Here is a 24,950-nt window from a genome sequence, read left to right as displayed (position 1 = left end):
TTCATAAATTATAAAATGCAGTGCTGACGTATTTTGATCGTGAGAGATCAAGAGTTCAAAAGTCTGATTGCTTGGTTGAAGAAGCTGTCATTGAGTCGGCTGGTGCGGGTCCTGATGCTGCGATACCGCCTGCATGATGGTAGCAGTGAGAGCAGCCCATGGCTTGGGTGGCTGGAGTCTCTGATGACCCTTTTTTCATTCACTGCGTGGTATATATGTCCTGGAGGGAAGCTCACCTCCAATGATGTGTCTGGCAGTTCGCACCACCCTTTGCAGGGCTTTGTGGTTGAGGGCAGCGCTGTTGCCATACCAGGCAGTGATGCAGCCAGTTTGGACCTGCTGCTTTACGGATATTGACCTGTCGTAAGGATCTGGTTACATCTGTTACAGAGACAGAGAATGAACTAACCTCTGTAGCTTCGGCCGCGAGAGCGCTCTCCGTGAGGGCAGTGTTATTTCCCTTGAAACAAGCATAAAAAGTATTAAGCTCATCTGGGAGAGAGGCAGCGGTGTTCATGCAGAGTTTTTATTCACTTTGAAGTCCGGAATGCTTGTTTAAAACTATTGTTGTAAAATTTCAGATGTTTTAGCATACCAAATTTTATTCCCAACAAAGTGCATAATTACCTTCCATAGGAATCCCACCCACCCCCTCGTTTTCAGAAATGAATTTCAAGCCCTGTGTTCCATTTGCTCATGGTATTTTGGTGTGCGTTTTTTGGCTTCACTGATTAGCATCTTTCTTTTAGGAGGAAGTGAGGGCTTCAGGACAGGAAGTTTGGGAACTGGAGGGTTCTATTGTGTTTCTTTGGAATGCCGCTTATGTTCATTAACACTGTTTCCTTCTGGCTCTGAAACCAGCTGACCCTGAGGAGATGTACCGGGCTGGACATTTCTCCTAAATATAAAACAGAAGAAAATTCTGTTTTTGAGATCATAACGTGAACAGCTGAGGTCCATGCTGAGCTCTGATGGGCTAAATGGACAGAAGACTGTCTGTACGTAAGAGCTGAACCTGGTGTTTGTGTCCTGCTGACAAAGCAGACATGAGTCAAGCTGGGGAGTTTTGCTCTAAAACTGTGGTCGAACTCATCCTGTCCGGTTTGTTTATCTTCCAGTCATGTAGCTCTACTGTGTGCAGTCTCTCTCAAATACACACACAAACATACCAAAAGCAGCTGTGGTGTTTCACTGTACAACCTTATCAGGGGAATGCCTAAGAGAGACTGACTAAATAAAGTCATTGTTTTATATTTGAAAATAGTGAAACTGTGTTTTTCTTCAAGGGTATTACATGGAATATGACTCTGCAAGTAATGTTCCAGAAGAGTTGATCATGTGAGAGTTGTGCTTTTATTTTTGTAAATGACCAGAATTAAAATTTTTGCTATAAAATCTCGTAGGCTTACATTGAAGGTGCGACCTAAGTCAAAACTAGGGAGCACAATATCATGGAGACTCAGGGGTTGTCTCTTTTGACTTGGGCCAGTAAGCAACCAACTATCATTGTGGTGGCAAGTTTTCCACGGGCAAGCACCACTTGTTTTTTTCATTAAAATCTAGTTTGGTTTATTGTGTTGTGTTAAATGACTCTGATGTAAAGACTTTGGAGACTATTTGTGATTGTGGAAGTACTGTATATGTAAGGTTCTTGTGTAGCCGTGATGCTTTTTGTTAAATGTTCTATTGATGGTTGTTGAGTCAGAAGCCTATACCATCAAACTAGTTGAATAAACTCATTGAGTATTTGAGGATTGGTTTTGAGTTGACAACCAAACCAATCTAATTAGGGTTAATTGTTACCATGATTCTGCTCATCAACTTTGTCAGCTTAGGGTTTGCGCCTGAGTTTAATTTATTGATTAGTTTATGCATGCATTCACATGAATGAGTGACGTTTGCTGCGAACAGCCAATTGCATGCAACGTGGAGAGTGAGAAATTAACTTCTTGCTAGATTCAGGGGGGATTTACCTCACAGCTGAAGGCCTGGCATTAAGAAAAAAATTAAGAATTTGAATACATTTAAAGAGTACAACATGAGATTGTTATAAAAATATGAAAAAAGAAAATACATTTACACTGCACAAGAAATCGCCATGACATCATGAAGAGTTTAAGTGCATGATTTACACAGCAAAATGGACCACTGTACAGTTATGAAGAAATTAAAGACATTTAAAGACAGCAAGAAGATAAAATTACAAAAAAGCTGTGTAAGCGAATTAATACCTGTATAGGTCCATAACGAGAACACACAAGCTTATTCATTTCAAAAGCTTAAACACTTTATTTACAGTAAAATATAAAATCTTTATAATCAAATTAAATTTAAAGCTTAATATAATTGAATACTATTACAAATGAATATAGGCTACTATTGAATAATTTAAAAGACAGCATTTGGAAAACTATGCAATAATAAGTAGGCTTTTGTTCTTTTTTTTTTTTTTTGTAAACTGATTTTGTGTACCCCTCACATTGAATTTCACATGAAATAATGTTCGTCTTTAGTCCATGAAACTTACGATTTTTTTTTTGTAAAGTGCACTTTAAGAGAAATGGGGTTCATTGTGTCTGAGATGTCACAGCTGAATGGTTCAGCATCTGTTAGTGAACAAAACCTGCTACAGAGCAGTTTAGCTGAGTAGCGTAAGTTACTATGGTGATGTACACCAGTAAAAGCCGACCCACCTTTATGGTACTTAAAAACCAGGGTTGAGGCAAACTAAACTGAAACTTACCTAGCTAACCACTTAAACTGTTTCATGGTATAGGCCACAGGTGTCAGTGTTTGTATAGATGTGACTACATTTGGCTGAGGTTAATTGATCGTTTTATCACTCGCTGAATTTCACTATATCTCACTTCTGATGTTTTTCTGCTGTAGATATCTACACTGCCTCGACAGATCCGAACACTCTTCCCCACAGTACCAGCACAAGCAGTGAGAGAGACCCAGAGCCTGTTTGTGCAAGAGGTAACACACACATCACTCTCTTTTGAATCCCCTTCTTTAACTGTCTCACAGATTACTTTAAACCTGAAGTATATAACTTTTGCTATGCTAAAATTAGTGCTGTCAAAGTTGCGATTTAATTTAAAGTTTGTTTTAATTTAAATTTAACACATAATTTTTTCTTAATTGTGATTAATGCATTTACTGTTAATAAAGCATAAACCAGCATATTCATGGGTCTGCACAGGGCAGAACCTTTGCCATGTGTCCGCCCAGACTCATTACACTGACCAAATGATGGGGGAAAGGACCTCTTAACATTATTTGTTGTAGTTTGCAGCCTCTGTATGGCGCAATTACCACAAAAGCATGTCAAGTCTCAACTATCACGAAAATGCAGAACAAGCGTTTTTATGTGGAGTTGACACAGCTTCATGATTGCTGTAGCAAAGTGGATAGCCACAGTCTGTACAGGATGAGAGTTATAGAGATTTAATGCACATTGCAATGAATATACGATGAATAGTGAATAGTTCTTTCAATTAGTCAAACTCCCAATTAGACTTTGTGAAAAAAAAATGTTACTTGAATTGGTGCTATATTAGAGCATTTCTGTCTTTATACTCTGTTTGTAAAATAGTGCATTTTGAGGAGAAGTGTATATATTTCAGTGCTTGCAAAATCTGTAATCTCACGATTAGCTATGAAAAAGTATGCGATTTAAAAAAAAATGAATTGACTGACAGCTTTTATTAAAATAATTTTAAAGGGGTCATATAATGCCATTTTTGTACAAGTTAATATGAATCTTTAGGGTCTAAATGAAAACTTTGTAATATACTTTTATTAAAAATTCTCATTAGTATTTTAAGAAAACACTAATTTTACCTGCTCAGAAACAGCTCTGTTTTCAGCACGCCATTTCAGTGCATATGACTTTAAATGATAATGAGATTTGGTCACCCCGCCCCTCCGTTAGGGTTAGCGATTTGCAAAGATTAATATAATGGTTAATAAAACGTTACACTTACTTCTTCTGGAGGTGCAGAGGGAATATAAATAGTTGGTACCGAATCTTTTTTCAGCAGCAGCTTCTTAGCAAAACCAGCTTTATACTGACCCTCGTTTATAAAGCAGTCTGGTGAAAAATGATTTGCGCAAACATGAACGCATTGACGTTGCTCGTGGGGAATATTCCCATTGTAAACAAAACTCAGCCACTGCGTCTTCAGCGGTTCAGATTTAGGAACATCAAAATGACTGCTGTGTTCGTTATTACACCGAAGAACAGAAAACCACAATCGCTTAGGCGCCATTCTGCTCCAGTGTATCAGCAATGATGACGGACTATGATTGACAGCTCGCTCACGAGCGAGGGCGGGTCTGTGTTGAAACACTGCTTTCAATCAACAATCCTGGGAGGGGTGTCCGACCGTGTGACGTCACACGGTCGAACGGCTCGATTTGAGGCAGGGGAAAATATATAAGGAGATTAAAACAAAAACACTGGATGGATTTTTATCATAATAGGATGGTTGTGTACAGGCACAGCCAACACTCATTTCAGTACACTCAACTTGAAAAAGTGCATGTACCATTATATGACCCCTTTAAATATCTCCTATACCAGCTGATTATGCTGCGAAAACTAGAAGTAAGCCATTTTTTAGGTTAATTTACTCATTGTAAACACTCTTTGTAGCTATAAAAAAAAAAAAAACATTGAATTGTTTGTTTGAGCCCAACAGAGCAACACCGACTCAACCAATAGTGTGAGTTTTGGGGCAGGACTTATCTTGGTGTTCGACCAGTGGCAGATGTGGAGTTTTTGGGAAACCTGTTTTGTAATTTCATTTGGTGACACTGGTGGCACAGAAATAACACACTTCAGCTTTAAGCTGCAATAGGAGAAAGTATTTTAGCATTGGAAAAAACGACATTTCTCTTTCACGCACATCCTCACATATTTACTACACTCAGAGGATTTCCTCTGTTGTTTATAGAGAGAAGTTTGTCCAAGACTGACCTTCATCTCAAATATCACACACGCACACTTGGCTCTGGAGAGAATAGAGCTCCATTGTTCTACAGATACTTCCAGTCCATTATTAGTCATTGCCAGATTAGTAAAAAATCATAGCATCCTCCCAAACTATTTCAATGCAGGACTTATTATTTAACATGCACTGATGTTGCACAGTGCTGGTGTCTAGTAGATTACATTGAACAGATGGATTAAAGCTATGTTCCATCATCTAGTCACTTGCCTCACAGTCTTCATTTACATTTTGTAATTTAGTAAACACTTTTATCCAAAGCCACTTGCAAATGAGGAAGAAATCTGTCATACAAAAGTCAACAATATCTTTGGTATCACAATGCCAAGTTCTCACAATGCCATACTACTCAAGAGTAGCTATTTACTCTACAAAGTGCTAATGAAGTACTTATGAACATAAAGACGAAAGCATACCCTCCTATTCTAAGTTTTTCTTGTATCTGTCAGTATTGTTGTGAGTAGGGAAAAATAAACGAAAAAGAGTTTATCTGTGACCGTATCACTCACTGGTCCAGTTTCATATGAAAAGGGATTTGAATGTGGCTGTTTTCGCGAGACTGTGAGCGGCAAATGTTAAGCAGGTTGAATTGGACTCGTATTTGACACCGCTGATTTAGAGTGAGGCTCGGCTCGAACAAGAGGTGTGTATATTTTACCATGATATGTGATGGTGGCTCAAACTAAACGGCCTCACAGCTTCTAAATATGTGCGGAAAAAAATATTCTTAATGCGCTTATATTCAAGATAGCGATCGCTTCATTACTTTTGGAAATGTAGACTTCTGGCAACTAGATAGATAAGGCATATACCAACAGAATGTGCTTTGCATTTTAAATTTCATCACAGCATGCTTTCATAAATTACTTTTGAGTTTTTTTTTTGTGCTGTTACGCTTAAGTGTGGACAAACACATACACAAACTGTACAGATGTGCATCACAATTATAGGCACAAACTTGTTAACCTCAATAACAGTGGAGATGATAGTGGACTTTAGGAGGAACACCCCAACATTGACCCCACTCTCCATTTTGAAAAGCACTGTGGCAGCAGTGGAGTCATTCAGGTCCCTGGGCTCTACCATCTTACAGGACCTGAAGTGGGAGACCCACATTGACTCCATTGTGAAAAAGGCCCAGCAGAGGTTGTACTTCCTCAGCAACCCTTCACCAGCTGAGGAAGTTCAACCTGCCAAAGGCGCTGCTGATACAGTTCTACTCAGCAGTCATTGAGTCTGTCCTCTGCACTTCAGTAACTGTCTGGTTTGGTTATGCTATGACCTCAGAAGACTACAAAGGACAGTTCGGTCTGCTGAGAGGATTATTGGTTGCCCCCTGCCCTCACTTCAAGAACTATGCACTTCCAGAGTGAGGAAAAAGGCTGGAAAGATCATTCTGGACCCCACTCACCCTGCCCATTACATTTTAACTGTTGCCTTCTGGCCAATGCTTCAGAGCTCTGAGCACCAGAACCATCAGGCACAGGAACAATATTTTCCCTCAGGCTATCCATGTCATGAACAGTTGCAATGGCCCCATTGAGCAATAATTATGGGTAAAACACAGTTTAGTTTTTTTTTTATATATTTATCCAACATACTATACCTCTTCTGCCATTACATTCCCTTGCACTATATATATATATATATATATATATATATATATATATATATATATATATATATATATATATATATATATATATATATATATATATAGACACTCACCTAAAGGATTATTAGGAACACCATACTAATACTGTGTTTGACCCCTTTCGCCTTCAGAACTGCCTTAATTCTACGTGGCATTGATTCAACAAGGTGCTGAAAGCATTCTTTAGAAATGTTGGCCCATATTGATAGGATAGCATCTTGCAGTTGATGAAGATTTGTGGGATGCACATCCAGGGCATGAAGCTCCCGTTCCACCACATCCCAAAGATGCTCTATTGGGTTGAGATCTGGTGACTGTGGGGGCCATTTTAGTACAGTGAACTCATTGTCATGTTCAAGAAACCAATTTAAAATGATTCGAGCTTTGTGACATGGTGCATTATCCTGCTGGAAGTAGCCATCATAGGATGGGTACATGGTGGCCATAAAGGGATGGACATGGTCATCTAAATTTAAACGATGCCCAATTGGCACTAAGGGGCCTAAAGTGTGCCAAGAAAACATCCCCCACACCATTACACCACCACCACCAGCCTGCACAGTGGTAACAAGGCATGATGGATCCATGTTCTCATTCTGTTTACGACAAATTCTGACTCTACCATCTGAATGTCTCAACAGAAATCGAGACTCATCAGACCAGGCAACATTTTTCCAGTCTTCAACTGTCCAATTTTGGTGAGCTCTTGCAAATTGTAGCCTCTTTTTCCTATTTGTAGTGGAGATGAGTGGTACCCAGTGGGGTCTTCTGCTGTTGTAGCCCATCCGCCTCAAGGTTGTGCGTGTTGTGGCTTCACAAATGCTTTGCTGCATACCTCGGTTGTAACGAGCGGTTATTTCAGGCAAAGTTGCTCTTCTATCAGCTTGAATCAGTCGGCCCATTCTCCTCTGACCTCTAGCATCAACAAGGCATTTTCGCCCTCAGGACTGCCGCATACTGGATGTTTTTCCCTTTTCACACCATTCTTTGTAAACCCTAGAAATGGTTGTGCGTGAAAATCCCAGTAACTGAGCAGATTGTGAAATACTCAGACCGGCCCGTCTGGCACCAACAACCATGCCACGCTCAAAATTGCTTAAATCACCTTTCTTTCCCATTCTGACATTCAGTTTGGAGTTCAGGAGATTGTCTTGACCAGGACCACACCCCTAAATGCATTGAAGCAACTGCCATGTGATTGGTTGTTTAGATAATTGTATTAATGAGAAATTGAACAGGTGTTCCTAATAATCCTTTAGGTGAGTGTGTATATATATATATATATATATATATATATATATATATATATATATATATATATATTTTTTTTTTTTTTTATTCTATTTTTGTATTATTATCTCTGTCTTGTTGCTGTATTGTTTGCGCACTGGAAGCTTCTGTCTCCAAGACAAATTCCTTATATGTGTAAGCATACGTGGTAATAAAGCTAATTCTGATTCTTATATATATATAAACATCAGCAGCTGTTTACATCTTTTTACATGTCAGTGTCTCTGTTACTTGATTTTATGTAACAGTTTTTGTTCAGATTTTTGGACAAGATTGTCGGTGCAGCCTATTATTATTATTATTATTATTATTATTATTATTATTATTATTATTAAATGGTAAGTGCCATGTTAGAGAGAATGCTTGGATGTTGGTTTAACATCAGTCACTGACTTCCAACATTCAGCAGGGTGATTCAAATATTGTGCTGATGTAGTGTGTATAAATATTCAGTGATTGTTCCGTTCCGCATGATTTGATCTATAAAAAGATTTTTTTAGCTTTGAAAAAGCTTTGCCTTGCCCTGTCTTTCATCTTCTTTTCTTCCTGAAAACATTGGATTGGACACAGAGCAAAGGCTTCACTGAATAAATGAGATCTGTTTCAGTGCAGAGTGACTATGCATGAAACAGTGACCCAAAAATAGAGGAGAAAAGTAAACAAAGTAATGTTATACTGTAGTTCAGTCATGACAACTCTCAGAATAGATTTAAGGTATTATAATGGATATGAAAAGTTGGTTGGTTTGATCTTGGCGAACTAGATCTGCTTACAATGCTGCAGAGCAAGTATGAAGACTTAGTACTGCTAGAAGAAGCACTGGCATGCTGTGTTGATCTTGTAAGACATGTTGTTGCTGCACAATTAGATATACATACAATCTCCTTGAGTCAGCTCTAGACCGGTGGTGCTGGGGAGGAGGAGGTTTTCAGAGTAGTAATTAAACCAGCTTCCCTGCAAACAATTAAGTAGTTTAAATGTTTGTCAAAGAAAGTTGATTTAGCTAACAGATTACATGTTAAAAGGACCTATAAACTTGCGCCATGTAGAGGTTAAACATGTAGAGGTTAAACTGTGCGGAGTGCTTGTACATGCTCATTGCCAACCTGGATACATAAAAATTATATTCTAATAAAGAATGTTGTCTTACTCTTAATGATTTTAGTTTTTTTACTAAATAATTGCTAAAAATGTTGTCCAATACTGACCATTTCTGCCACAGTTTCACTGTAAATTTCTTGCATGCATATTGTCGATGTCAATTTCCTGAACACCAAAAGCCATGCATTTTGTAAACCCTATTTAGTACAATGTTTTACAAATAAAGCATATTATTAGCATTATCAAACACATTTGCCTGCTGTTGCGCTGCACTTAGGCAAAAGAATATTTGGCAGGCACATCGTAATGTTGAACTAGATTTTAAATCCGTTTGCTGCATTTGTGAATGTGACAGAAAGCATAAACAGAACTTTAGCTTAACTAGTCATTACAAATCATGTAAAACTACATTGAATCTTGTGTTTTTATGAAGCTGGCTATAATTAATTATCCCGTGTACTGTATTTCCACATACATTCATCTCCGCAAATTCTGTGGGATGGTGCTCACGGAGATTGTGCTTAAGGTTTGAAGTGTTTCTCAACTGAGTCTGCAGCAAACTTAACAGACTGGTTAGCCATCAGCATTGATGGTGCTTCGTGGGTCTTTTACATAGCCAAGTAATCCCAAACAGTGGAAATAAAGGTTCAAGCTTGCCCGGACATGTATGGATGATGCGCTTGTTTTGGACTTCTGATGTGCCTGTGATGCGCAGCACTCACGAAACCTCCACGTCACCTTTAAAATTGAGTGACAGTCAAATGCAACATGAGGATTACATAAATGTAAGTACAGTAAATCCCAACCTTTGTTTTTGGTTCTTGAAAAAGAAATTCAAAATATATCAAGACTATTTTTCATTCACATAATAAGAAAGCAATTAAAACGGTTTCTGTATGTGAGTCCTTCAATATATTTACATAATGTTTAGCCTTCCCCCTGGCTGTATTGTTTTTCTCTTTATATATGTATTATTGTCTGTACATTTGACTTTGTTTGTTTGAAGCTTAATTAAAAAATAAATCAAAATAAAAAACATGAGGAAGGTGCAATTTAAATATTTATTTTATCTAGCCAAGTTTATATGATGATATGTAAATGGTGCAAATTCTGTATTAATTAAACTGATTAGGATTTTAGAAAAGTTCTGAAATCCGTTTATATTTTTATTATATAATAACCATCCATTTTAAAACTGAGGTACATTGTGAAACCTTGAAACAGTTACATGCCTACTGCCTACGTGGCAGGAAAATTGCGATGTTTACTTTTTTTATTTATATAGATGGAAAGGCATTTTGTCTCTCTAGTTAGTCCCTGCATTACATTAGCTGCACAATGCACATCGTGTGTGTTCTCCACATCTGATTGGTCAGGTGTTTCGACCATTTACACAATAACAGTGGGGGTATGGGGATCAGAATCAGATGACAAGGTGAAAAGTGTTTTAATGATAACAATTAATGTATTTATCATGTAAATACATAAACATTCTATTTTCAGTGATATAAGTCGGTAAGTAAATTGTTGTACTTGATCCCATTAAGGGTTAAACATAGAGCTTTGCATGGGCCCCCCTGGGCCTTGGGCCTCATCTGTACCCTTTGACCTCCCCTGATGGCGGGTCTGACTTTTCACAACATAAATTGAGAATTAATCCACTATGTAACATAATATTTTTCTGGGGTCCAAAAATCTGAGACTACATAAATAAAATCTGGGATTATTATTTAAAATTCTGTGCCGTATAATGTATAACTTCCGGACTAAGTTAAACCAACTCCCTGTTCCCATGTCTATCTGTCAGTGGATTACCAGCTTTCTGACGGACAGGCAGCAGCTTGTGTGGCAGTGGTGGCTCAGCGGTTAAGGCTCTAGTTTACTGACCAGAAGGTGAGGGTTTCAAGCACCAAGACACCACTGTTGGGCCCTTGAGCAAGGCCCATGAACCGGTCTGCTCCAGGGGCGCCGTATCATGGCTGACCCTGCACTCTGACCCCAGCTTAGCTGGGATATGTGAAAAATACATAATTTCACCATGTATATGCAGAAATGTATGTATAATGTGTGACAATTGATCAATTTATTATTATTTATGTGTGCTCTCCCCACTACTCTTCTCCCTCTACACCAATGACTGCACCACCAAGGATCCCTCTGTCAAGCTCCTGAAGTTTGCAGATGACACCACTGTCATCGGCCTCATTCGAGATGACGATGAGTCTGCATATAGAAAGGAGGTTGAATGGCTGCCCGTCTTGCTGAACACACTCAAAGCGGTGGAGATGATTGTGGACTTTAGGAGGAACACCCCAATATTGCCCCCCACTATTCTAAACAGCACTGTTGCAGCAGTGGAGTCATTCAGGTTTCTGGGCACTACCATTTCACAGGACCTGAAGTGGGAGACACACATTGACTCCATTGTGAAAAAGGCCCAGCAGAGGTTGTACTTCCTTCGCCAGCTGAGGAAGTTCATCCTGCCAAAGGCGCTGCTGATACAGCTCTACACAGCAGTCATTGAGTCTGTCCTCTACACTTCAGCAGCTGTCTGGTTTGGTGCAGCTACGAAATCAGACATCAGAAGACTACAGAGGACAGGTCGGACTGCTGAGAGGATTATTGGTTGCCCCCTGCCCTCCCTTCAAGAACTATACGCTTCCAGAGTGAGGAAAAAGGCTGGTAAAATCACTCTGGATCCCACACACTCAGCCCACTACCTTTTTGAACTGTTGCCTTCTGGCCAATGCTTCAGAGCTATGAGCACCAGAACCGTCAGGCACAGGAACGTTTTTTCCCTCAGGCTATCCATCTCATGAACAGTTAAATTGCCCCATTGAGCAATAATTATGTGCAATACACAGTTTAAGTCTATTTATATTATTCAACATATCCACTTCTGCCATTACATACATTGCACTGTACATAATATACTGTATTTTTGCTCTTTATGTAACGGATTTGTAATAGATTTGCACTACGTGTGTGTATGTGGGTATGTATGAAGGTGAGTGTATGTACGTATATGTATAATAATTTTTTTTCTTTTCTTTTTTTTTTTTTTTTATCATGTCTTGCTTCTGTTTTTGTGTTGTTTTTGTATTGTTGTTCACTGGAAGCTCCTGTCACCAAAACAAATTCCTTGTATGTGTAAGCATTCAGCTGATTCTGATTCTTATTCTGATAAAGGTCAGATTTCGTTGCTTCCATTGAAGCACACAAGATGCTCTTTGAAACATTCTCAAATCATGCTGGACAATATGATCATAAGGTTTTGCACAAACTTGTGGAGTCCATACCATCTTGGGTGCCATTTAAAAAATAAATAAATAAATAAATAATAAAAAAATTCACTAGTGGAACTCAAGAGTTTTGGACCCCACGGCACATACAGACAGATGAGGGATCAGCACCATTATTTGAGTACTCTGAAGTGACAGCAATGATCAAGCATGAAAACGATGATCGATAATGAAAATACGTGACATGATTGTTCAATAAATTTTAAAATCAGTGACCACTATACACAAATGTGTCAAAGAAGGGTCATATTTTTGAGATTAAGCAATAAACTGATAACTGATGCTGCATTTCTAATGTTTTTTCTACAAGTTTTTGATAATCAAAAAAAGAGTAGAATTAACTGTGCTTTAAGTTGGTAATTCCAGCTCTCCGAGTTGAATGGAACACAGCTTGAATCATGGGACTGGGATGACATGTTTTGGGCTGACCTCACACCTGTGTCTTTCACTTGAGCACTACAGCTTGATGTGTCTTGACCATAGCTATGATTTATTTGCCTTTTTTAGATCATGTACTTATAAAAACAAAAAACAAAAAAAAAAAAACGTTTGTGTGAATGATCTTGCTTATTAAACTGGAGTTTTATATTCTAAAAGTGAAAAAATAATGCTGCTGCTGATATTATGTTTTTTTTCTTTCAGTGCATAAAGACCTACATATCTGACTGGCATGTTGTCAGCTACAAATATGAGGATTTTTCTGGTGACTTCAGACAACTTCCCAAGTAAGACTAAATACACTGAAACAGGTTACAGCCTGCATCACACTGATTATAGTTGTAGGGACAAAAGACTGCAGACTATATCATTGTTAAAAATGTACTAAACCGTGTGTGTCTGTGAGTGAGATTGTTGGCTCTTGGAAAATTGTTTGCTTGGAAGTAAGGAGCAGGAAATATCTGCTTTACTAGGTAACAATACAGCAGAGGAACAATGAAGTCATCATCATCACAGCACAGAAATCCCGCCACACAGACACACACAGGCCCATCAACTATTAAAATGATCATCTTTTTATTATTATTTTTATTTTTTTTATATCTTCTAATGAGGCAAAGTTCAGCCAGATGAGTGTGGATTATGGTCAATATCTGATTACCTATAGAAAGAAACTTATAATTACATTGATTAGTATGTCATTAGTGGTCTGGTAGATATTTCCATCTGACCACCTCCACCACAACACATCAACTTTTACTTTACCATATCATTTCTGTAGCCCAACCATTAAAGGTGAGCAGTGACAGCGGTTTCACATATCCTCCGTGAGTGTGGCGTGAGCAGTGTGCTTTCATTTCGGCGCCCATGTTAACTGATTACACCCTTCACATTGCAAGCATGATTCACAAGGATAAACTTCCCGGACGTGGCAGTGAACAGATTGTTTTGCCTCTGAGCGTTTTTTTGACTTGCGGCTCACGCCGAACTCCGCGGTTCTGTGTACAGTAGAAAACTAAAATAATCTGATGATTTTAGAAAAGACGCAAAAACAAATAATATTTAAACTGAACCAACTATACGCTACAATTTATAGTTTTGCATCTTGACCAGACATTTTGGAAATTTCGGTCTTTCCTACAAAGAAAATAGCTGCCAAGCATGCCCGAGAGCATTCCAAAGATGACTGCTCATTGGACTGACTTGCCTTGAAATGGACTTTGATGTATTAACCAATCATGACCAAGTACGCTAATAAACAAGTGTATGTGACTGCCCGCAATTGCCGTAGGAACCTAGAAAAGAGATGCAGACAAAGTCAAAGCCCAAACGCAAAGAATTGCTCACGTCTCTCTTGCTCCACTCACGGAGTATGTGTGAATCTGGCATGAGATGGAAAAGTGAGAGCAAGTCAGTAAAGAACAGAGAGCAATCATAACAGTGGCCGTTTACTGTCAAATCTTAAAAGAGAAGCAATACCAAAGCAGAGCGTTTCAGACAGAGGGACAGAACGAGGGTGGAAAATTATCATATATTACAAATATATGACTGCTTATTGTGCCAAAAACTTAACTGATATTATACGTACGTACGTACCATAACCGCACCTCTACATTTAACAAACTAACACTTACACACACTTAATTACGGTAGCTCAACGTCCAATGCCCATAAAGGTACTAAATAATTATATGCAAACCTTGACCTACATAGATTTCTATAATTGACGCTTTTCACGATTAGGCTAGTTGTGGTAGCTGTAATTGTAATCTCAATTATTTATTAGATATATTAAAAATGAACTAGTGAAAGGGAAAATGTGATTAAAATGGTGACCAATCACATCACCTAAAATGTGAACTACGAATCAAAGCTTAACTACAACTCTGACTGAATGTGCAATAACTAATGATGTTTCAAGCTTTATATAAATTATTGTTTGTTAATGACAAATTAATACATTTTCATACCAAGTGTTATGAAATTATAGCAAGCATTTATGCACTTCAAACAAAAAGTTTTAAGCAGCACAGTGCATCACAAATATACAGAATTGTTTTTTCCTTTTTTCCTTGTAAGTGCAGTTAATTGTATTTCCATGTAAATTCTGAATATGTGAATCTGAATATGTTAATAATGTTAATTTGTGTTTGTTTTGCACACAGCAAAGTATCCAGACCTGAAAATTTAGCATTGCATGTGTTTGAGGTGGATGAAGACGTTGATAAAGATGAGGTCAGATTAATCTCTCTCTCTCTCTCACACACACACACACACACACACACACACACACACACACACACACACACACACACACACACACACACACACATACTTCTAGCATTGTGATTTATTTTTTGGGTTTCCTCTTGTTGAAAATGAAGTTTAGAGTTTATGATGAGGTATACTTTTGCCTTAAGGGACTGTAACAGACCTAATATGGAGTTCAGGTTGAATTAGACTCTTTTACTGTGTCCTAACCATACAAGGGTTAAGTTTCTAGCATCAGTTCCTCACTGAAAGTGAAAATGCTACCAGAAGTGTCAAAATCAAAGCTGATCAGAACAGATTTGTTGTTTTATATAAAGCTTATGTGGGGCACGATTTCGAACCAGTGAGATTTCACTGTGACAAAAGTAGACAAAAAACATGACAAAAGTAGAAACCAAACATCTGGCAAAATGTAGCTCAACACTTGTTGCTTGTTTTCACAGTTGATCCGGCCAAAAATTTAGATACACAAGAAGAGATCACTTGTGGTTCTGTTGCGTTGTGCCTGGTTAAGATACATTGTTAGAGTGAATCTGACTTCCATTCCCAGAATGGCCCGTAACTGGACATCCGATGACCTGACATTGTTATTTTTTGCTCTTCCCTTCGCCCTTCCCAGAATTCTCCTTTCCCTTAATCCAACCCACATATTAAATGTTACTAATGATTCCCACTCAAGACTGAGTCATGTTTTTAGGTGAGTCCAAATGTGTGCTCTCTTGCAGACTTAAATACAGTATAACTTGTGTTACGGAACAGTTTGGACTGTACTATTGACTGTGAATGCCACTGAAATTCTATTACCCTCATCTCATCAAGATTTTACATCACACCCCATCAGAGTCTTTGACTTTTTACCAACATTAATAGTTATTGTGCTTGATATTGCAAAAATCACTATTACTATTGCTAAAACTGTCCTAAAGGCTTTTTCACACCAGAGGTGACACAACAAATAGCAGACAAATGGATTAAGCGAGGGGAATGACGGCAGTTAGCATATCCACACCTTTATAATAGGTGCCACTAATCGACAGTCTATTTTACTACTGTAAAAAAACGATGATGTTTTTTGTTGTTGATTTGCTCATTCCAGACATTCCACAACCTATTTCAGTTCATCTGCTGGACAAGAGTATTGGCAGTATTATCATGCAGACAGTTTGAGGGGTGTTTAGAAAGAATAGTGTAAAAAAAAAAATTCTAAAATTCTGATATATTATTACTTTGTTCATCTATTTGTGTTATTTACATACATTTGTTCAAAACTCGGCATGTGACAAATTAACTATGAAAGCATCAAAACGCTACAAGAGTCAAACACTGATCTCAACCAACAAAACCCATCGTCAGTCTTAAAAATTATTAGATACTTTGGGTAGATACAGTTAATGACAGCAAAGCTGTTATTGATCGTTAAAGAGAGCACAGCAATAACAATTACATAGTTTTGTGGAGGTACCACCACATTTTTGGTATATGAAGGCACTTTCATACAAAGTATACAGTATATACAGAGTGCACTGCAAGTCATAGTAAGTATTAATATATGTAATATTTTGTGAAGGAAAACACTTAAGATCTATAAAGTTGTTTATTAAAAACGTAAAACATATATATGTTATGTTAGCAGTGTTCTGGCAACCACCTAAAACACCCTAGAATTGTGGTGGTGTTTGTTTTAAGACACATCTAGTCTTAACACATGTGTTGTTTTTACTGCAACAGCCTTATTTGAATGTGCAAATTCAAGCCAATCGCTTTTCGCTAGACTGTACACTCAGTCAGACTGTATGTCCATTAGGGCTGAAATGATTAGTCGACATTATCGACAACATGGACAATAAACATTGTCTACAAAGTTTTTCGAATAGTCATTTGATCTCATTTAACGTAACATGAGATCACATTAAACTCTCATGATGATGCGCGAGAGCAGCACTGCAGCTCGCGCCTGACTGAGGACAGGAAGAAAACCGCTCACAGTCCAGATGCACTCTAAACCTTCCAAACAGCTTCAGGTGATGTAGATCGCAAAGTATGAAGGAATTATAATGCAAAAATACAAGAGCATATACAGATGCACTCTCGTTGTGGAATAAGTGGAGCTGGAGGTGCCGCTCCGCTGAAACAAAACTTAAAAGGAAACACCCCGGCGTTACATCTTAAATGCAGTTATATTTAATGTGTTATAGCTTTATTAAAGTTCAAATCATATGGAAGCAGATCATGTAAATAACTACAAATTCTGAATCTTCCATTTCTCTGTGCGGTCTTCTATGATTTGCATGAATGTCCCAATCTAAGGGGGAGAGATTGAAACTGCATCCGACTGATGCACACTCTGTCACGGGGACGCTCGTCCCTCGAGTGCAGACACTTGCTGCAGCTAGATTGTAACATGATTGCTCACGACTTATTGAATCATAATATATGTGTCACTGTGCATTTCTTATTGTGAAGAAAATTGGCAATATACAGCTTTATTAATAAGAGCGAGTTTGTTTTTTTTGTGAGTTAAAGATGGATTAAAGTGAACAGAAAGGTGAGAGAGTGTAGTCTGTGTGCCCAATTATACACTGCTACAAAATATTTTTTTTTTTTTGGCTTGTTTTCCAATATAAATATCTAAAACTCCTTTAAAACAATGTACATTTACTTTAGCAACTATACTGCAGAAGGAAAAATTGTTATCTGAGAATGTTGAATATAATATTAAAAATACAAATATCTAAAAAAGCTTTAAAAAAAAAAGATGCATTCACCTGAGAATCAGCATATAAGATATTTAAACTTGGTTTTAGAGAATAGATCTTGAATATAATTATATTTTGTCTTTACTGCACTCGCAGAAGTATAACAAAGTAAAACATACACTTATATACAAAATACAGTTATATTTACAGTGTGGGGAAAAAAGTTTTTGATCCCCTGCTGATATTGTACGTTTGCCCACTGACAAACAAATGATCAGTCTATAATTTTAATGGTAGGTTAATTTGAACAGTGAGAGACAGAATAACAACAAAAAAAAAATCCAGAAAAACGCATGTAAAAAAATTTATAAATTGAATAGCATTTTAATGAGGTAAAGAAGTATTTGACCCCTCTGCAAAATATGACTTAGTACTTGGTGGCAAAACCCTTGTTGGCAATCACAGACGTTTCTTGTAGTTGGCCTGGTGGGTTGCACACATCACAGGAGGGATTTTGTCCCACTCCTCTTTGCAGATCTTCTCCAAGTCATTAAGGTTTCAAGGCTGATGTTTGGCAACTCGAACCTTCTCCTCCCTCCACAGATTTTCAATGGGATTAAGGTCTGGAGACTGGAATACCCATCCACGACCCATTTTCAATGCCGTGGCTGAGGGAAGGAGGTTCAGTCCTTCACGGCGTAGTGTGTTACCAGTTGTTTTCTTGGTGACTATGGTCCCAGCTGCCTTGAGATCATTGACAAGATCCTCCCGTGTAGTTCTGGGCTGATTCCTCACAGTTCTCATGATCATTGCAACTCCACATGGTGAGAACCTTCATGGAGCCCCAGACTGAGGGAGATTGACAGTTCTTTTGTGTTTCTTCCATTTGCGAATAATCGCACCAATTGTTGTCACCTTCTCACCAAGCTGTTTGCGATGGTCTTGTTGCCCATTCCAGCCTTGTGTAGATCTACAACCTTGTCCCTGACATCCTTGGACAGCTCTTTGGTCTTGGCCATGGTGGAGAGTTTGGAATCTGATTGATTGTTTGCTTCTGTGAACAGGTGTCTTTTATACAGGTAACAAGCTGAGATTAGGAGCACTCCCTTGCTCCTAATCTCAGCTCGTTACTCCTAATCTCAGCTCGTTACCTGTATAAAAGACACCTGGGAGACAGAAATCTCTGATTGAGAGGGGGTCGAATACTTATTTCCCTCATTAAAATGCAATTCAATTTATACAATTTTTGACATGCGTTTTTCTGGATTTTTGTTGTTGTTGTTCTGTCTCTCGTTCAAATTAACCTACCATTTAAAATGATTGACTGATAATTTCTTTGTTAGTGGGAAAACGTACAAAATCAGCAGGGGATCAAATACTTTTTTCCCTCACTGGAAGGAAGGGAAACATTCTCTTAAAGCAAGCCTAAATATCTTAAATGTTGCTTCTCGAGTAAATGTATCTTGTTTTAATGATTTTTTGACAATTTTAAATAGAAAACAAGACAAAAACACTTGATAAACAATATGATTTTTTGTAGTAAATTTCTTTACTGAATTAAATTTAAGAAAAGGTATTTTTCTCCTTTTAATTCAGTGAATGTCATTTAGAGATATTATTAAAAGATGATTTTTTTTTCCTCTTTATTGGTATTAAGCACGTTAAATACAATCTTTTATGTTGGGGCACAAGCTGAATAATTGGTTAAAATCGAATGATTAATTATTGCAATAATTGACGAATAGTTGAATAATCATTCTAATAATCATTAGATTAAACGTTTATCAAACTAATTGTTAGTTACAGCCCTAATGTCAATGTCTGTTGACTGCTTTAGAAAGTGAGAGAAAGCAGTTGTGTGTGGTCTATGAAACTCCATCTGCAATCTGCCCACTTGCACATTCAGGCCAAGAATTAAAACCATATTACACAACTCCTGTAATCCCTTCAACTCTATTGTGTTTGTGTGTGGTTGGTTTATATCTGCAGAGTGTCCACAGTGATTTGATAAGGAGGGTTTCTGGCTTCAATAACTTGATGACTGGTATTTCAGAGATGCCGATCTGGTGTATTGCAGTTTTACCACCTCTTGTCCTCCTGCTTTCATGAAGGGGGTTTTAGGACAGAAACATCAGAAAGCCAAGTGTGGTCTGTTGGCCCTGTGGACAGAATCAATTTCAGAGCTTGTCCAGGCTGGTTTATGCTGGATAGGGGGCGGTTTAGCTGGTGGAATTCCATGTTTAAAGCTGAAGTATGTAATTTCTGCCAAAACAGGATTGGTCATAACATTAGAACATAAAAAACTTTGGTAACACTTTATTTTACAGTACTCTTATACATTTATGTACTATATAATTACAACAACTTTAGTAATTACTAGGTATTAACAATAAAACTGAAATGCAATAAATAATAATTCAAATACATTTTTATTTTTTGTTTCCCTTTTTTTTGGGATTACCATAGTTTTAATAATGTAATAATTAATATTTTTAATAATGGATTTTCATGATTTAATATTGAAAGGCTGGGTCTTCTACAAATAAAAGGCATTTGAAAAATAAAAATATAAACAATGAAGGCCTAGTAAAAAATGTCCAAGTCAGTTTTAGTGACCTTTAAAAAAAAACTCTGGTACATTAAATTACCTGAAGTTGAAATAACACTGTTTATGATATATGCACAAGTGAGACATTAATTGCAAGCTATAGTGAGAATGAGGAAATTGGTTGAATATGCATTATTTTTTGTGATTGCTCTATTCTGGATGGATTGAGTGGAAGTTCAGTGAGTAGAATGGAATAATGTAGAGTGAGTGAACCGTTTTTGGCTGGAAACATTGTCATTGAAAAACATAAATCTGCCCTTTTAGAAATATGATTGCAAAGTTCAAGAATGCCTTGACTACATGTTGCTGACGTAAACACATAGTTTATTGCTCATCAAAGATTGTTTTAATATCCAGACACTATACTGATGTTTACAGTGACTGTCCAGAGACTGCAGTGGAGGTTCTGTAGTGTGCTGCACTGCCCTGGGTCGTTTGAGTTGAATCTGGTTAATCGAAGGTTCTGTTCAGTCATGGGTCTGGATTCTGTTATTTTTCTTCTTTGACTCCCACTTGACTCCAAGTTTGTTTTAGCTGTAGGATCAAACAGACAAGGCTTGGATCGTCATCACAAAGCTAACTATTCTCTTTCTGTGTGTGTGAAGGACACTGCTTCTCTGGGTTCACAGAAGGGAGGTATCATCAAACAGGGCTGGCTGCATAAGGGCAACATCAACAGCACCATCAGCGTCACTATGAGGGTGAGATTCTTCATGTCAAGAATACAAGTCTATGCACCAGTGTTTGTTTTTCATGTCTTATTTAATCTTTTCTTTCTTTCAGTCATTCAAAAGGAGGTATTTCCACCTGACGCAGCTGGGAGATGGGTCGTATAATCTCAACTTCTACAAGGATGAGAAGATCAACAAAGAGCCCAAAGGAACCATCTTTCTGGACTCTTGTATGGGTGTAGTACAGGTAACATTTTAAACACAGTCCTATTTAAAAACCCAACTTAGAGTCATATAGAAGTAAATAATAAGAATATGGAGGGTGGAAAGTGTCATGAAAAAAGAAACCTTGACAAAATTTTATACATGAATTTGGAAAAATATATTGCTACCAAACTAGAATATGACCCCAGAAGAATGGAGAGCTTAGCATAATGGTTATACAAAGAAAGGAGAGAGTGAGAGATGACAGAGGGGAGTGTGTTTTCATAATTGATGAACTTACTCTCTAGGAGAGAATTTCCCACTTACACTCCCAAAATAAAGCGAAAAACATTACACACCCACCCACACACTCACAGCCCCTATGGGCAGTTTTTGTGTGGAATCTTTGAACATTTTATGGCTGTAATCACTTTTAGGTATGGTCAACTAATCATCGTCACACCCTTCATGTGTTGTTTTGTCTCTATCACTAATGCTTTGTATCCGTGTAATTAGCCCCCTTCCTCTGACCCCTGACACAACCTTTACCCCTGTTGTCCTCGTCTGCCTCAACAAGGGCACTGGAGTTTACTGGTGATCAAGGGTGTTCTACCAGGGGTCCACGGAGGCATTTGTAAGGGAGTCCGCAAATATTTTTTTGATCCACCATGCACGCAATAATCACTCGCACGTGAACGATAGTGAAAGAGAGGAGTATGTATTTCATGTAGTTAAAAGTCCCTCGACATATTGAGGTCCCTCACATCTGCATGCCAAAACATCCTCTTTCCTCTTAATCTCCTGTGCATCCTGTTTTATTTAGTGATGAACTGAATGGAAAGCCAAACACTATTAAAGAAGAAACTGTGCTAGTCAACTATGGCGTGTTGCACTGGCAAGCCATTTGAACGACCACTGCTCATCATGAGCAGCTGATGGTGCGACGCAAATCAGTTTGAGCGGTGCTGCTGTAGAGGTTTGTTCAAGTAAACACATCTGCTTTGCGTTGGTCGCGCTGTGCGGTTGAGGGGATGACAGCCTTAAGATTCTTGTATTATTAGTTGCTTTTTGCTTTCAGAAAAGCCTTCTTGGTGTAAATAAATAGTTACAACTGAGATTATCAAGATAGCATAAGCTACCCAGTTCTTTATGCTAATTTTGAAACGTATGTAGTAAAGCAACCACTCACATGAGATACTCCTGTCATATTTTAGTAACCTTATAAAAGCTGTTTTATTCTGAATGGAGAGGGCCTGTCTGTCTGTCTCTCTGTATCTCTTTGGAGGAGGTTTGGCACTTCATGTCAAAAAGGTTGCAGACCCCTGCTGTTCATTACTTGATGATTATTTTAATGTATTTTCAATGTAAACATCATAAAGTATGTACATACATTAATATGTTACCACACACGTTATTAAAGCATCCTCCTGAGACCTGAGCATGAATACTGTGTGCATTCTTTTTTAATTTGTAACTAGCAGCACCTAATAATAATAATAATAATAATAATACAAAAGTTTATACAAAATACAAAATGTATTTCCCTAAAAATGTATGTCCACATATGTGGACAGTAGGACTAATTTGTGACATTTTAAATCAAATCAAATCACTTTATTGTCACACTACCATGTACACAAGTGCAACAGTAGGTTGCACTTTATTTATTTATATATATATATATATATATAATAAAGTAGTTGTATTGAGCTGAATAGACCAAATGATGCAAAAAAATAAAGTTTCTAAAGTGTTTTGGGTTATTCAGCTTTTTAAGACATTAGAGACATTACATCATAAATTAGCATAATTAACTCAGATTCAAAGTTATGGCCAGCATCATCCAATCACTGCCAACCATGTTTTTTTTTCCTCCCGATTAAAAATATATATATATTTTTTTCAAAGTATTGATTCGTGTATATATATAACAAAGAAAAACACAACATATAAAAGCAGTAATCACCTCTCCCAGAGTATCTGCCACTTTAGGGGTGTGTGTGCTACTCCCAAAAACAGTACAGAACAGGTAGAGCAGCTATAAATACCTGGCAGCACACTGTCAGAGACAAGTCTTTGGATTTAGACCAATTAATTCTTTATCCTGAGAACTTAGAAAAGGAATTCATAATTCTGTAGAGGCAAAGCATAGATGTAATAGAGTCAGAGACAAATAATAAAATATCATCAGTGTAAAGCAAAAGCTTAAGAACTACCTTAAGTGCCTCCCGAGCCACGTCCACAGAGGATACTGAGGACCAGTTGGTCTCCATATACTACTCATTGATTTCAGCCTTTAACATTTGTTGGGATACATTAAAGTGCCAAGTATATGATTTATTTTTCTTCATATGTGGCAACACCTCTGAACTCACCAGAGATGATGTTTCCAATTGAACAGATGAAATGAGGGAGTTAGATATAAAAAAAAAAAAAATCTTTTCTAGAATAAATCTTATGGACTAATGTAAAAAAAGTATAGTCCCTACCAGATTAATTCAAAAGTGTATGACTTAATCTACAGTGTGCTGTCTGTCTGCACTGGTCTCAGAACAGTTTGAAATGCAACTTATTTTCATTCCTTTCTCCATATAAAGCCTATGAAAGCAAACTTTTTCAGTTTTTGGATAAACTCATTGAATGAAGGAATTTTTTTATTGACATATCAATGAATCTAGAAACTCTACTTTTTACATCCAAACAGGTGAAAAACATGATAAATCTTAGAGATTTCTTACCAGAGGCACTTTTGTGTGCTCTGTGCCAGTAGAAACACTTCAAGGAAATCAATGTAATTTAGTTGTCACGTGACTCGGTGCAGCAGAAGTTAACCCTTAAATGGCAGTTTAGAGTCTTTTAAACAGTATTCAGTTGGTTTAAAATAATTACAATTATGCGTTCCATATAGCAAAGCCAAAATACAACTTTTGTATTTTAGCACGAGCTTATAGGCATAAAATGCAGCATTCAGTTTTATACAATATGTTTACATTTACATTTATTCATTTGGCAGATGCTTTTATCCAAAGTGACTGACAAAAGAGGAAAACATATGCGAATCATCTTAAGGAGACATTTGTATGAAAAGTGCCATACTACAAAGTTTTACTAGCATCAGAATAGCATTCAAAACAGATTTAAGTGCAACAAGAATCTTTTTTTTTTTTTTAAGTGACTGGTTAAGTGCTCTTAGAAAAGATGTGTTTTTAGACGTTTTTTAAAGACAGAGAGTGAGTCAGCTTCACGGATGAAATTGGGAAGGTCATTCCAACAACGTGGTATGGTGAAACCGAGAGTCCGGGAAAGTGTTTTGGTGCCTGTAACAGGGTAGTCCCTGCTCTGTTTCTTTACCCACCAAGTGGACCTGAAAAGACTTCTTAAGAATGTTTTTCATGAATTGCACTTTAACATTTCTACAAACTTCTTATAATTTATCCTGAGACATTTGTTATGAATTTATTTTATCCCATTTTCTCCCAATTTGGAATGCCCAATTCCCACTACTCAGTAGGTCCTCGTGGTGGCTTGGTTACTCACCTCAATCCAGGTGGCGGAGGACAAGTCTCAGTTTTTCCAGTGTTGTATTCTGATACATCACATAAAAAAGTAACATATTCAGAATACAAGAATACTTTAGAATATTTATAAAGGCAAGGCACAATTGAAAAAAGGATGTGATATGCCATTATTATCTTATCTG

At 37.4% G+C, this 24,950-nt stretch overlaps 1 protein-coding gene across 2 annotated transcripts in view; it reads left to right on the top strand.

Moving 5' to 3' along the window:
• LOC127654896 (dedicator of cytokinesis protein 9-like) overlaps positions 1-24,950 on the top strand; it is a 145,080-nt gene that overhangs the window by 60,625 nt on the left and 59,505 nt on the right. For both annotated transcript variants that reach the window (XM_052142443.1, XM_052142442.1), the window contains 5 exons: positions 2,890-2,979; positions 13,005-13,087; positions 14,966-15,035; positions 20,981-21,076; positions 21,159-21,293. In XM_052142443.1, coding sequence (XP_051998403.1) covers positions 2,890-2,979; positions 13,005-13,087; positions 14,966-15,035; positions 20,981-21,076; positions 21,159-21,293 — 474 coding nt within the window. The remainder of the gene's footprint in view (positions 1-2,889; positions 2,980-13,004; positions 13,088-14,965; positions 15,036-20,980; positions 21,077-21,158; positions 21,294-24,950) is intronic.

Source organism: Xyrauchen texanus, chromosome 14, assembly GCF_025860055.1.
Source record: "Xyrauchen texanus isolate HMW12.3.18 chromosome 14, RBS_HiC_50CHRs, whole genome shotgun sequence".
Classification (NCBI taxonomy): Eukaryota; Metazoa; Chordata; class Actinopteri; order Cypriniformes; family Catostomidae; genus Xyrauchen; species Xyrauchen texanus.
Note: the sequence above shows the minus strand (reverse complement) of the source record. Positions and strands in the feature narration are given on the sequence as shown.